Source organism: Caretta caretta, chromosome 3 (assembly GCF_965140235.1).
Source record: "Caretta caretta isolate rCarCar2 chromosome 3, rCarCar1.hap1, whole genome shotgun sequence".
In the NCBI taxonomy this organism is placed as follows: Eukaryota; Metazoa; Chordata; order Testudines; family Cheloniidae; genus Caretta; species Caretta caretta.
Window position 1 is genome coordinate 165,806,848 of NC_134208.1, and position 14,176 is coordinate 165,821,023.

Consider the following 14,176-nt stretch of genomic DNA (forward strand, 5'->3'; position numbering starts at 1 on the left):
ATGGTAATCACATGATTCCTGAATACACTATTGGGGGGGGGGTGTTATTAGGGTGACCAGATGTCCCGATTTTATATGGACAGTCCCAGTATTTGGGGCTTTGTCTCATATAGGTGCCTATTACTCCTTACCCCCGTCCCGATTTTTCACACTTGCTGTCTGGTCACCCTGTGTGTGTTGTACAAAGAGAGCCACTGTGACTAGCATAGTACAGATCCTAGAGAGCCTTCAAAGTGATGGCCACTCTGGTCCTGATGCAGCACAGCATTTGAGCACATGCTTAATTTTAAGCATGTATGGAACTACTACTCACATGCTTAAAGTTGAGCTTGTGCATAAGTGCTTTGCTAGATAAGGGTCAGAGTGCTCTGCACCTTGCAGAATTGAGCTTACTTAGAAGATCTGCGCCCTACAAACCACAAGAGTTTCTATTTAAGGCTTATCTGCAGTAATGCACATTCAGTGAGCCCAGCTGCCAGATGTGTTACTCTGTGAAATGATTGTGATATCTCTAGAGTCAGAGCACCAGTTGCCCAGTCCAATGCTGGTGTAAACCACAAACACTGATTATTGCCATTTAAACTAAATGAGGTAATGTCTTGTTTTCCTGCTGCAGGGAACAAAGCATCAGGCTCACTTGTTTGGACTGAAACCTTTTACTATGTATCACATTAACGTTGTGGCTGTAAACAACGCTGGCCAAGTTTCGAGTCCCTGGACTTCTGTGACCACGCTAGAAGCTTCACCAAGTGGTCTGAGCAACTTCACTGTAGAGAAAAAAGAGAATGGCAGGGCATTGTTAATTAAATGGTCAGAGCCTTCCAAACCCAATGGAGTAATTAAGGTAATCTTTATCCTGAAACCTCGTTCATCACAGTTTAAAGGAAAATGCCAAATATCATGTCTGAAAACTTTTGCTAAAATTCACTAGACTTAAAAAGGAGTTATTTGAAGACACCCATCCCACCCGACCCCACCCACACACAACTGCGCAAGCATGGTGTGGTGAAGAGATTGTCTGAGCAATGCTTACTTTCTAGGTAAATGCAAATTCAGATATTTATTGCTACATATTGCTACATTTCTTGCAACTGTGAGTATCTAGAACACTGAAGAAATCCTGCCCTTCAAAGTCACGGGAAATAATATTTTAAAAGCTATGTTTTCAGGCCTAATGAGTTTAATATCGCTCTTCATTATATAGAAAACCCACATTAGGTTTTGTTACAACAAAGTTCAATAGAAATGTTGCTATGAAGTTTGGGGGTTTCTTTTAAACAGTTTTTGTTGGGGTGTAAATATTAACCTGCAATGGCCCTTACCTTATGGTATTTGAGAGCCCTGAAATGAAACTGACTAGAAAGTAAATATAATCAAAAGTGAAACTGACTAGTATATTTTCACTGCCCAAGATGAGTGAAATCCAAAAAGCAAACAAAGCATCATTAATTGTGAAAAGTAGGTTAAAATATTCTTTCAGCGTTAACAAGCTAAAATGTTGTTAATAAGGAGTTAAGGAAATTAGTTTCTGGATCACAAGTTAATAATCCTTATTAAGTTATGAAGATAAACATTGTATCTAAATAAGTATCTCACCTAGAATTAATTTTCAAATTCTCCAACTGATGATTTCCCTTTCTTTCTTTTTTTCTCTCTCAGACATACAATATTTTAAATGACGATAATATGGAATATAGTGGTTTATCTCGTCAATTCCTGTTTAGACGCCTGGAGCCTTTCACACTGTATACTCTAGTACTTGAGGCTTGCACTGTGGCAGGTTGCACTCGCTCTTCACCACAGCCAGTCCAAACAGATGAAGCACCCCCTGCGTCTCAGCTGGCACCTGTAATCCAGTCAGTTAATGCTACCAACATTGAACTGAGCTGGTCTGAACCAATTAATGCAAATGGAAAAATAATTCACTATGAAGTTATTCACAGATGCACAAAAGAAAATGCTTCAGGGAACAGAGCAACAACAGAAGAGAAAATTGTTTTCACAGAATATAACACTGAAAATAAAACATTTAAATATAATGATAAAGGTTTACAGCCATGGACAAGGTATGAATATAAAATACGTGCATGGAATTCAGTGGGCTATACTGATAGCTCTTGGTCAGTAGCAAAGACTAGTCAAGCTGCTCCTAAAGGTCTTGCTACACCTAGGTTAACCTATGTATCGGTTAACCCCCATAAAGTGCTCATTTCATGGCTCTCCCCAGAAGAACCAAATGGTGTTCTCCAATCATATCGGCTCCACAAAAATGAGGTTTTGTATCCTTTCAGCTTTGATGCTACTACTTTCAACTATATGGATGAAGACTTACAGCCTTATTCAGTGTACAGTTATGCAATAGTTGCTTGTACAATGGGAGGCTGCTCTACCAGTGAACCAGCCAAAATCCAAACTCTAGAGGCAGCTCCAGCATTAGTGAACCCTCCATCTCTGCAGGCTATCAGTGCCACTCAGATTAATGCGTCTTGGTCACCACCCCAGATTCAAAATGGAGAAATCACGAAGTACATATTAAAATTAAGTGATGAAGAGTATTATGTTGGGAGAGGTTTATCAAGACTGATTTCAAACCTACAGCCTTGCACACAGTATGATTTCACCCTGGTTGCCTGTACTAATGGAGGCTGCACATCTAGCGTATCCCAATCTGTTTTGACGAAGGAGGCTCCACCACTAAATATGGAAGCCCCCACGTTGCGAGTCACAGGATCAGAGTCAATAGAAATCACCTGGAAAACCCCAGCTAATTCTAATGGCAAAATCAGAAGTTATGAGCTGAGGAGGGATGGAGCTCTTATTTATTCAGGTCTGGAAACTCGGTACCTTGACTTCACACTAACACCAGGCATGGAATACAGCTACGATGTAACTGCAAATAATAGTCAAGGAAGCACCACTAGCCCACCAGCTAAAATTAGAACCCACCCTTCTGCTCCATCTGGAATGTTACCTCCTCGACTGCAGGCATGGGCCCCAAAGGAGATTTTGGTGGCCTGGGATCCTCCGACAAAAGTCAATGGTGATATAAAAAATTATACGATCTCTATTCGCGAGCCTGCTGAAATGGGAAAGAAAACTGTTGACTTTGACACCTCTCACATTTCTTTTGTTAGACAGTCCTACATTGCAGCAGACCTAAAACCCTACCACAGGTAAGTTCTGAATACTTAGTTTTGTTGAATGAATATCACAGGATCATTCAAAAAGTTTGAGACTGGGTTACTATTTAAACCTGTCCTAAAGAATGAAAAAGGAGGTTTGAGGGGGGACCTCACATTTTCTTCAGTCGAACAGATGGTCAGATCCCCAAAGTTCTCATTCCCACAAAGTCCGCACTAAGACAAGATAAATAAAAATCAACTGTCTACCTTTTCAGTAGAGTATGCAAGAGACAGCTTGGGGCTCCTTTGCAGACTCAAGCTCAAAGCCCTGCCCAAACCCCACACTTTTGGAAGGCAGTTCACGAATAGTTTTTCCTTGTTTTATAAACCAAATTAAAATATAAAACAAAGATCTGTGGGGCAGTTCATCTCTGGTGTATCTGCACTAAGGACAGTTGAGTTATACCAGGGATTAATTTGTTTTTTGTGTGTTTAAAGCACAGACTTGCTGTTTAGATTTTAGAGCAAGCTATATTTAAAATAGTGTACCAGATTTAAGTGAGAACAAACTTGCTTGTTTTTGTAAAAGTATCTTTTATTCAAATTCTTGATTATTTAATCACCACCTCTTATCTATTTGTGTAGCAGTTTGTTTTTATTCCTTAAATTGTCGACAACTCTTTCTACAAGGTACCTGTAAATAATCTAAATCCTAAGAGAGAGTAATAATATGGTATAGTTAATGTTTTGTAAAATCAAGGCAATAGTCCAAAAAGGCAAAGATTATATGGCTCTTCAAGTACTTTCAATTCAGCTATTATTGTAATTTAGTGATGTTGACAGTTTGATCTCCCTGTGATATTATCTCTGATATGTAAAGAAGGAAATGGAGGCCTCATCAGTATATAATTTCTTGGAAGCTTTGGAGTCTGGTTTTCATGCTTTATCTTGAGCCATTCCCTGGGAGCTCTGCTGGGCCATGTTACAGCAGCAAAGGGCCAATGACTTTATGCTAATAAATCCACTTTGTAATACCGAATACCTCCAACCTGGCCTTCTGCACCCAAACAAAGACCTTTCTGGCCAACATTAACCCAGTTACATGCTGGTTTATCAATCATCAAGATGCCTCAATCCCAGCCAGAAAAATTTAACTCACTCAATCAATTATTTTTGTCTTGGACCTGGTCTCTTGCCATTTGGAATGGTGTATCTGTGTGTGTCTCTATTTGATTAATGTTTTCCTTCCTTCCTTTTTTTTTAATGTGATCTGTTTGTGTCTTTAATACTCTCTCCAGCTGATCATTTACAGAATAGCTGTCAGTCAGCCTTGGAAACCTGTCCCCCTCAATGCGACTGACCTCTGAGCACATGCTCAGTGAAACTTGTCACTACCAGGCCTCACTCTCCAAACTTGGACATAGGGGAAACAGGATATAAATTCTGTCTGAGTGAGGCAGATCGAGTGGAAGATTGCTGTGCTCTGTGGTCAATGGAGACATTTTTATCTCCTGAGTCTGTATGACAACGGGTGGGTCACAATGTCCATATAATTTCTCTGGCAAGCACTTGTGGAAGACATGTTTTCTGTTTAATACAAAGAAATGGCAGACTGAGAGAAATTAAAAGCAGACATTTCACTTTAAATGGAAACGTAAACACTACTGCATCACATTTTCATTAATAATGACCCTGTCCAACAGCCCTTTCTCGTCTGGGTGGTCCCATTTATTTTACTCACACAAATGAGGACAGCCACATGAGGGTTGCAAGATCAGACCCACAAGAGGAAATTACATCATCCCTTCACCACGTTAATGTGAGTTGCTTTCTTCCTCAAAAATATGGACACAAATAAAGGAAAACTCCTCTCTTTCTAAACAACCTTAATTGATTCTGATCTTATGTGTAGTGCATATGTACAGTTGTAATGCTCTTATTGACTGGTTTCTGATTTGTGTTTCCACAGATATGAAGTACAAGTTCAAGCATGCACATTGCAGGGATGCGCTAATAGTGAATGGGCATCCATACAGACTCTGGAAGCACCCCCTGAAAAGCAGCCTTCCCCTCTCATAGAGATGCAGACAAGCTCTGATGGATTCCAGTCATTCGCGTCTATTCTGTGGACTGGTCCCCAGCAGCCAAATGGGAAAATTTTATATTATGAGCTTTACCGAAGACAAGCAACTCATTCCCACATAAATTTAGACCTGGTGCTTGTTTATAATGGGACTTTAACATCCTTCAAAGATGCCAAGTTGCTGCCTTATACAGAATATGAATATCAGGTATGAAATGAAGTAAGTTAGCTACAAGGTGTACAGATGTAATTAAGACTTCAGTACACTTCAATAATAAGAGATGCTTGTTCATTATAATTATAAAATACGTTTCAATTTTAATTAAAAAGAAAAGGAGTACTTGTGGCACCTTAGAGACTAACCAATTTATTTGAGCATAAGCTTTCGTGAGCTACAGCTCACTTCATCGGATGCATACTGTGGAAAATACAGAAGATGTTCTTATACATACAAACCATGAAAAAATGGGTGTTTACCACTACAAAAGGTTTTCTCTCCCCCCACCCCACTCTCCTGCTGGTAATAGCTTTTACCAGTGGGGTGGGGGAGAGAAAACCTTTTGTAGTGGTAAACACCCATTTTTTCATGGTTTGTATGTATAAGAACATCTTCTGTATTTTCCACAGTATGCATTCGATGAAGTGAGCTGTAGCTCACGAAAGCTTATGCTCAAATAAATTGGTTAGTCTCTAAGGTGCCACAAGTACTCCTTTTCTTTTTGTGAATATAGACTAACGCGGCTGTTACTCAGAAACCTGTCAAATTTAATTGAATTTTAATTTTAATAGTATTGTACTTAAACAATTACTGCACATTTATTTAAAATAGATCAGACCTTGAAGGTAACGTTCCATAAGGAATAAATTCATTCAATGCTCTTTTTTCATTTCTTAATCAAAATCATTAATTCCAATTTGTGTGCATTTGTCCATCACTTTAGAGGTACCACCTTATTTTGAAGTGCCAGTTGCTAAAGGGTAACTTGGTCTTGTTAGTAGCTTTAATTTCAAATGTGCAAATATTTTTATTTTTACTGTTGCATTAGATTACCTTTTATGGTATGGAAGGGGGATGGGCTGGTTTTGTTAGTGGACTATTTTATTTTAGGTGGTAGGATTACAAATATATGTCTCACGGTACATTTAAAAGTTAATTTACTGTTGGTGGGTTATTTTTATTTTGTACGTTCATATTCATTTTGTACTTGTTACTTTTCTTTTGAGGTTAAAGGTCCAGCTAGGGGACCAATTCTGCTACTTTTGCTGAGTTTGAATACTATTTTACCTCACTATGCAAATGGTTCCATTTAAATCAATGTGACTGTTTGCAGAGTAAGGTACCACTCAGTGAGTGTGAGTAAGGGTTGCAGAAATGGGCCTTCTAAAGTAGTCCTCTTTGATTGCAAAAGTCCCATGACACTGAGGCAGGTGACTTTCTTTAGCCTGTGGTTGTTTTCCATTAATGTCAAAATCACATATCCCTGCATATTGTTCCTTTATCACACAGGATTGCTAGTAATCTATGGCCATATTTGATTTCACATCTGTGCATGTCACTTCCATTGGCCCCCAGCAATGTATCATTTTCTGAAATTCAGTTCATGTTTTCATATGAATCTGGTGAGTTTACACCCTCACCAAAAACTAGCCCTGAATGTGTTAGCAGTAAATGTAAATATGTGTAGTTTCATAGCAAAGTGATCACATTTTCACAGATATGAACCAGTACTCTCCTCTGCCGCATAACAGGACACCAGTGGGTCCTCACTCTTGGTTAAGTGCCGCATGATATATTGTGAGTTTTGAGATCTTCATTACGCCATGAATCTCTCCCTCTTTTTTGCTTAAGTAAATGGATTTTTTGAACTTCAAGAACTGTTTTGATTTGAGATGAAAGCTGATGTATTCACAGGGCCACGCTGTTGAACTGTTGAGATTTTCCCTCCTCCCCACCCTGTTCATCTAAGTGGGCATCTGTTTCACATATCAGAGCCTTTTGCAGCTCTGTTCAACTGCTAGTGCAGTGTTCTTCTTGCTGGTTTGGGCCCATACAGAGTTATTTCTAAGGAACTACATTGTTAATATGAACAACACAATCTGTCAAGACAGCCCGACTATGCCTTGAGGAAGGAATACAATGGCTCTCCTTGTCATTGAGCTCCAGTGGCTCCACAATGGTCAGGGAAAGAACCACAAAGGAACAAGAATGTCAAGAATGACAGAAATGGGTTTGGAATGATAGCAGAGAAATGGATTCACTACAGTGTGTTTAGAAAGATCTTTATTACCAATATGATGATCTAGATCATCTTTTCTTTTTCCTCTGCTGTTGCTGAGATCAGTGAGAGAGATCCTAGATAGCCCCAGGTTGAGAAATGTCATGACTTCCATTAGTTTTGTTCTGAGGAAAAGGACTGGTATCTCTGAGCAGAGTGTTTCCAGTCACGAATGATAGGGCTCCAATTACTGGATTTCCTACTGCTGCTAATAATATAACTTCTTCCTTAAACCTCAGTGAACTGAACAGCACTAGGGACGCTGCAAGGGTTCTTTCCAAAACAGAACATACCACTTAAAGGCTGGAAACGTTTCACGCTTAAAATACTTGAGGGAATATTTTCCTGCAATTAATCCTTTTTTGACCAAAACTGTTAAACCTTTACTGGCAACTGCGTGTGTGTCAGGGATGAAGTCTATGCATTTGTGGATCAAGTATTGGTGTGTATTTGTATTCAGGTTTTCCTTTTTCAGATGTTCTTTAATGCCTCAGGGACCCATATGGACCCACAGTAATGTGAAATCTGTTCGCCTCACGCTATATTAATTTCTTGATGGTAAAATTGCTCTAAAGAATACCAGATCTCATCACTTAACATGGCCCTGCATGTGCCCTAAGGCATTTAAAAAATCCTCAAAAAGGGAAACCCAAGGGCAAGTGTGTGGGGGCGGGGGAGGTGGGAGAGGAGTTACACTAGAAAATAGTGGCGATTCTCCTCTAGCTGAAGAGCTGGAGCCCTTTATTTTCTGAGCTGAAAGCTCTCTTCCTGATGCCACAGTTTAGCTTACTGCTACGTTGCCTTTGTGTTTGCCACCACAGATTCATAAGATGGATATCCCCTTGCTTTTTCAAATGACTACAGTTCCACCTTCGTTAGCCCCCCCCCCCCCCCCCCGCCCGCCTAGATGCTGCATTGCCTCTTCATGCTTCCAACACTTTACCAAAAATACTTGAATGCGCATTGTGTTCTTCCGTGCACCAGCCTTTAATTACTTGGTATCTCAATCAGAAGCTCAATCAGTATGGCTTTCAAGTTGTTTTTCATAGCACAGAGACTGTTTGAGTCAAGGGTTTTAATGATTTATTGATGATGTCTGACTCAGGTTGTCTGTATGTTCTAATTTTTCTGGATGGAAGTGCTGCACTTGAGGCAGGAAAAAACTCTGTCTTTTATTTTGGTTCCACTCCATAACTGGGCTGGGCTATCTGGCAAGGCCCTGAATTGGTTTTGTTCCTTCTCGGCCAGCAGCAATTAATTTTGTTCCAGTGAGAGATTTGTGTGTGTGTGTTCCTCTTCTGCTGATGTCACTTGTGCATCCCTCTGGGATCTGTTCGTAGCCCTTCCATTGTTGACAATTTATATGTTGCCTGTGAGACAAATTATTCATAAGTATAGGGCTTGGCTTTCACTATTATGCTGATGAAACCCAGATTTATATTTCACTTAAGCACAGTATTGATTCTGCTGTCTCTGCATTGGAGGCTTGTTTGCTGGACATAAAACTTTAAATGCAACTAAATTTCCTCCAGCTGAATGCAGATAAAATCAAACCTCTGTGACTGGGCCCACTGCAGCACCTCTAGAAATATTGTTAGTTACCAGGATTCAGTGTGATGGATATAACATTAACATCTAATCTGAGGTCAGAAATTTTGGCGGCATTCTTTTCTGCTGATGTTTTACTGGAAACTCATATGATTGGGCCTGCCCATCAGCCCTGCGGGTAGTGTTTTATAAGGGAAGATCAGGGGAACTTTTCAAAAGTACCCGAGTGATTTAGGACCTGCATCCCTAGTTTTTGGCTCTGTGGATGAGGGGAAAGCAGCAGACGTGTTATTCCTTGACTTTAGCAAAGCTTTTGATACAGTCTCCCACAGTATTCTTGCCAGCAAGTTAAAGAAGTATGGGCTGGAAGAATGGACTATAAGGTGGATAGAAAGCTGGCTAGATCCTCTGGCTCAACGGGTAGTGATCAATGGCTCCATGTCTAGTTGGCAGCCGATATCAAGCAGAGTCGGTCCTGGGGCTGGTTTTCCTCAATATCTTCATTAATGATCTGGACGATGGCGTGGACTGCACCGTCGGCAAATTTACAGATGACACTAAACTGGGAGGAGTGGTAGATATGCTGGAGGGTAGGGATTGGATAGAGAGGAACCTAGACAAATTAGAGGATTGGGCCAAAGGAAATCTGATGAGGTTCAACAAGGACAAGTGCAGAGTCCTGCACTTAGGACGGAAGAATCCCAGGCACCGCTACAGACTAGGGACCGAATGGCTAGGCAGCAGTTCTGCAGAAAAGGACCTAGTGGTTACAGTGGACAAGAAGCTGGATATGAGTCAACAGTGTGCTCTTGTTGCCAAAAAGGCTACATTTTGGGCTGTGTAAGTAGGAGCATTGCCAGCAGATCGAGAGACGCGATCATTCCCCTCTATTCAACATTGGTGAGGCCTCATCTGGAGTACTGTGTCCAGTTTTGGGCCCCACACTACAAGAAGGATGTGGAAAAATTGGAAAGCGTCCAGCGGAGGGCAACAAAAATGATTAGGGGACTGGAACACATGACTTATGAGGAGAGGCTGAGGGAACTGGGATTATTTAGTCTGCAGAAAAGAAGTATGAGGGGGGATTTGATTGCTGCTTTCAACTACCTGAAAGGGGATTCCAAAGAGGATGGATCTAGACTGTTCCTTCTAGTGGTAGCAGAAGACAGAACAAGGAGTAATGGTCTCAAGTTGCAGTGGGGGAGGTTTAGGTTGAATATTAGGAAAAAATTTTTCACTAGGAGGGTGGTGAAGCACTGAAATGCGTTACCTAGGGAGGTGGTGGAATCTCCTTCCTTTTAGGTTTTTAAGGTCAGGCTTGACAAAGCCGTGGCTGGGATGATTTAGTTGGGGATTGGTCCTGCTTTGAGCAGGGGGTTAGACTAGATGACCTCCTAAGGTCCCTTCCAACCCTGATATTCTATGATTCTTAGGTACTTAGGGGCCCAAGGCTAATTGAAAGTCAATGGGACCTAGGCTTCTAAGTGCATGTATCACTTTTGAAAATGGGACTTAAGCTCCTAAATCACTAAGGGCCAGATTTTAAAGGTGATTAGGTGCCAAAGGATGCAGATAGGACCTAGCTGGATTTTCAAAAGGGCCTATGTACCTAACTTCCTACAGATTGGGAATTAGACACTAGGCACTTTTGAAAATCCCACTAGGTACATACATACCCCTTTAGGCACTTAAATACCTTTATAAATCTGGCCATTAGGTGCTTTTGAAAATTTTATCCCATATCCTCAGCTGGTATAAACCAGTGTAGCTCCATGGACTTCGACAGACCTATCCTGACCTACACCAGCTGAGGATCTCGTGCAGCATGTTTAGTCTCTTGCTTCCTAGCCCTTTGGACTGGGAGCACTCTGGAGACAGCATGCCCAGACCCTTGGGAGGAGAGAGCATTGAATGTTGCTTTACAGCAGCCTATCTGGCCAGTCTAAGAGCAGCAATGGTTCATCCAGTTCTTCTCAGCTGAAGGACAGTGTCTGTGGTGAGCACATGTAAGAGGGGGAGCTTAGTTCTTTTCTGTTCGACAGCAGAGTTATTGGTGTATAATGTATTCGCCCTGCTCCTCAGAAAGGTTGTGGTACTTTGGTCCACCTCACCATAACCCCTGAATTATGCAGGAGTTCCAGGACAGATACTTGGAACTTCATTTTTCTGGTATTCTCTGGCCCCTTTCTTCACCTTAATGTTTCTTTCTTGGCTTAGGGACACATCCTGCTCTCCCCTCTGCAAATCCTAACTATCCAAAGGGCAGCAGAAACAAAATTGTTCAGCTCCCCAACAAGGATGGAAGGAGCCCTTACTAGGAACCCTTACCCCTACATGTGGAGCTGTGCTCTGTGGGAAATACACAAGGGGTGTTGGGGGCTGCTGGATCTGCAGCTATGAAGACACATCAGTCTACCAATTTCTCCAGGGAGGGAGGCTGCAGCAGCCACTGAGGGTTCTATCCATCTCTGACCGCTGCAGAGCACTCTTGCTCACAGGTCATTTATTAGGGCTATATGAAGGGTTCGGGAAATGCACTTTGAAAAATACCTGAGAAAGTGGAGAAGCATGTTTTGGCTGCTCCTACAGGACCTTCGAAGGTAGATACGGTTGTATTCCTAATGTTGTTCGGGGGCAGGTTGTTTTGTAAGTTTGTTTAGCTGCTTGTATAATGTTGCTAAGGTAGTGGAACATCCGACTACGGAAAATACGAAGCATTTGAATCCTCTTGGTTGCTTCAAGAAATGATGGTTGTAGTCCTTTGTTTGCTGGCCTGTCTGACAATTTTTTGGCTCAGCTCCAGTTTCTGGTGCTTAGTCCCTGACAAATAACTAAGCAACTCTTCTGGCTTAAAATGGGGTGAAATAAGGGCTGGATCTCTCACTGGCCAGTGTTGGATTTTCAGCAATTGGAAATAACCCTCACCTTTTGTCTCACTTCTTCCCGTTCAGCCTTTCAGCTCATCTTTTCCTCTTCCATCCCTGCCAGAAAGATGCAATAAAATGCGATGTCATACATTAAATAAAAATTATTTCTTTCTCTCTGTTCCTTCACTCAGGAGAGCAGTTTTTCTCATAAGATTTTTGATTTTTGATACTTCCTAGTTCCATGTGTTTCATGATATTTTAGTATTTAGGCTTCTGATGTCAGCCTAGACTTGAAGTTCAGAGGTATGTGTCAATGATTAAACAACCACAACAAAATGACGATAATCAAGTTTTTCCCCCCAAAATAGAGAAAATGTGAAAATTCAGGTTGTTTCTAATTTCATTTGGACCGGTTTGCTTCCACTTAACTCTTAGGGTCTCAGTATTTATACCTCTTCTGAAGACATAATTAGATTGTTTGAAAAACAAAGCGTGAGTGGGACCTCAAAATCAAACAAATGAACATTTCCTTGGGTTCTTGTTCTTTAAAATCCACAGTACCCACTCCACAAAGTGTCCAGATTAGAAGTGAATTGAGGGAACATTCTGATCTCAGTAAATCCAGAGTAACTTTTTGCTTCACTGGTGTAACTGAGATCACAGTTCCAAATACCTCTTACTGCACTGAAATGTGTCCTTCATCTTTGTGGGATTTATGAAAAGGAGGAGACAGAGAGCAATTTTACAAACAAATTTTTCCACATTCAGAAACCTCAGCTGCATGCCAGTATATGGCCACAGCAACATCATCCCAGATCCATGCCCACAAGTCATGTGTTTATGAATCCATCCTAGAGTTTTGTTCATTTAACTAAATAATGGTATCAGATCAGATTTATTGGCTTCCCACATTAGCTGTGAACCTATTAAGGTACAACTCTGGCCAGACCTTTTTTTGGTATATTGTGATTCTGACATATTCAAAAGCTATCCTTTAAAAAGACATTAGTGTGAGTACCATGGGAAAATATACTCCAGGGATGTAGATGAATTGATATGATTTCCTTGATTGTATCTTTTTATTTATGAGGCATAATTTATGAGTACTGAAAAGCAAACTAAAATGAGTGATGACTAACTACAGCCAAAGTAATAAATCAGTAGCAGCGAAAGGAGTGGTGATTTTGATCGAATCTATTGAATTAGCTGTTGCCCTTAGCCATTACAGGTATTGGAAAGACCTTTTAATATCTGCTTATCTCTCTTGGGGGAATAGGATAACTATATCATTACATACCCATAGGAAGCAAATTATTAAATTGTCTGCTTTTTAGAGTTAAACCTGTTTACATCTCTTATTAATTACTGGTTTAACAGTGCATTATATGAAACGAGCTGCAGTTACATTTTGACATGTTTTTTGATCCCCAAACTGTTTGCTGTTGTGATATTTCCCCCCAAGAATGGATTTAGCATTAGCTTGACTTTTAATGTTTTAATAGTGTTTTGCGATTATTAGTCAAGACATAGAGCAGTGTTAAGAGGATCAAGCTTGGCCTAACACATTACCGAATCATTAGAATCCACATGCCTGAAATCCAGCTTTATGAATGTGATCTACAGGCTTTACTATGGATGTTAACTAAATGCCAGAGGGGAAGGAGGGTTTTGTAACTAAGGCACTGGACAGGCCCTTGGAAAATCTCTGTTAATTTCCTGGCTCTGACACAGACAAGTCACTTCATTTCTTCATGCCTCATCTCCCCAACTGTAACATGAGGATATGGGACTTCCTTTCTCCATCTTCCCTGTCTGTCTCATTTAGATTGCAAGTTGTGTGGGGGAGGGATCATTTCTTATTGTGTATTTGTACAGCATCTAGCACAATGGGTCTCTGATACTGTTTATGGCCTCTAGATGATGATGATGATAATGATAATAATAATAATAATAGTGTTTTGTTTTGTGCTTTGGGGAGAGGCTGATTCATATCTAAAAGTAACTAGGAAGAAAATGACACCCAGTAGTGACAGTCAGTTTACGTCGCCAGCTAGAGAGGGTTCTACTGTATCTGGCTATATATAGAAGAGGCAATGGTTATCCTGCCTATCATGAGCATTGCCTCCTGGCATTATATTACACCAGAGCACAAAGCAAAATACTATGCAAGTGAGGCCTTTGCCCTAATCACACCCAGTAACTTAATATTAGTTATAAAATTACTAAGATATTTTTCATAGAGAGCTAATAATTTAGTTTAATGAGTTTTATTCCCAGAAT

At 40.6% G+C, this 14,176-nt stretch overlaps 1 protein-coding gene across 1 annotated transcript in view; it reads left to right on the forward strand.

Moving 5' to 3' along the window:
• The window catches only part of USH2A (usherin), a 580,026-nt gene that overhangs the window by 535,174 nt on the left and 30,676 nt on the right, over nt 1-14,176 (forward strand). Inside the window, exons 61-63 of the mRNA XM_048843172.2 lie at nt 617-844; nt 1,660-3,173; nt 5,092-5,413. Coding sequence (XP_048699129.2) covers nt 617-844; nt 1,660-3,173; nt 5,092-5,413 — 2,064 coding nt within the window. The remainder of the gene's footprint in view (nt 1-616; nt 845-1,659; nt 3,174-5,091; nt 5,414-14,176) is intronic.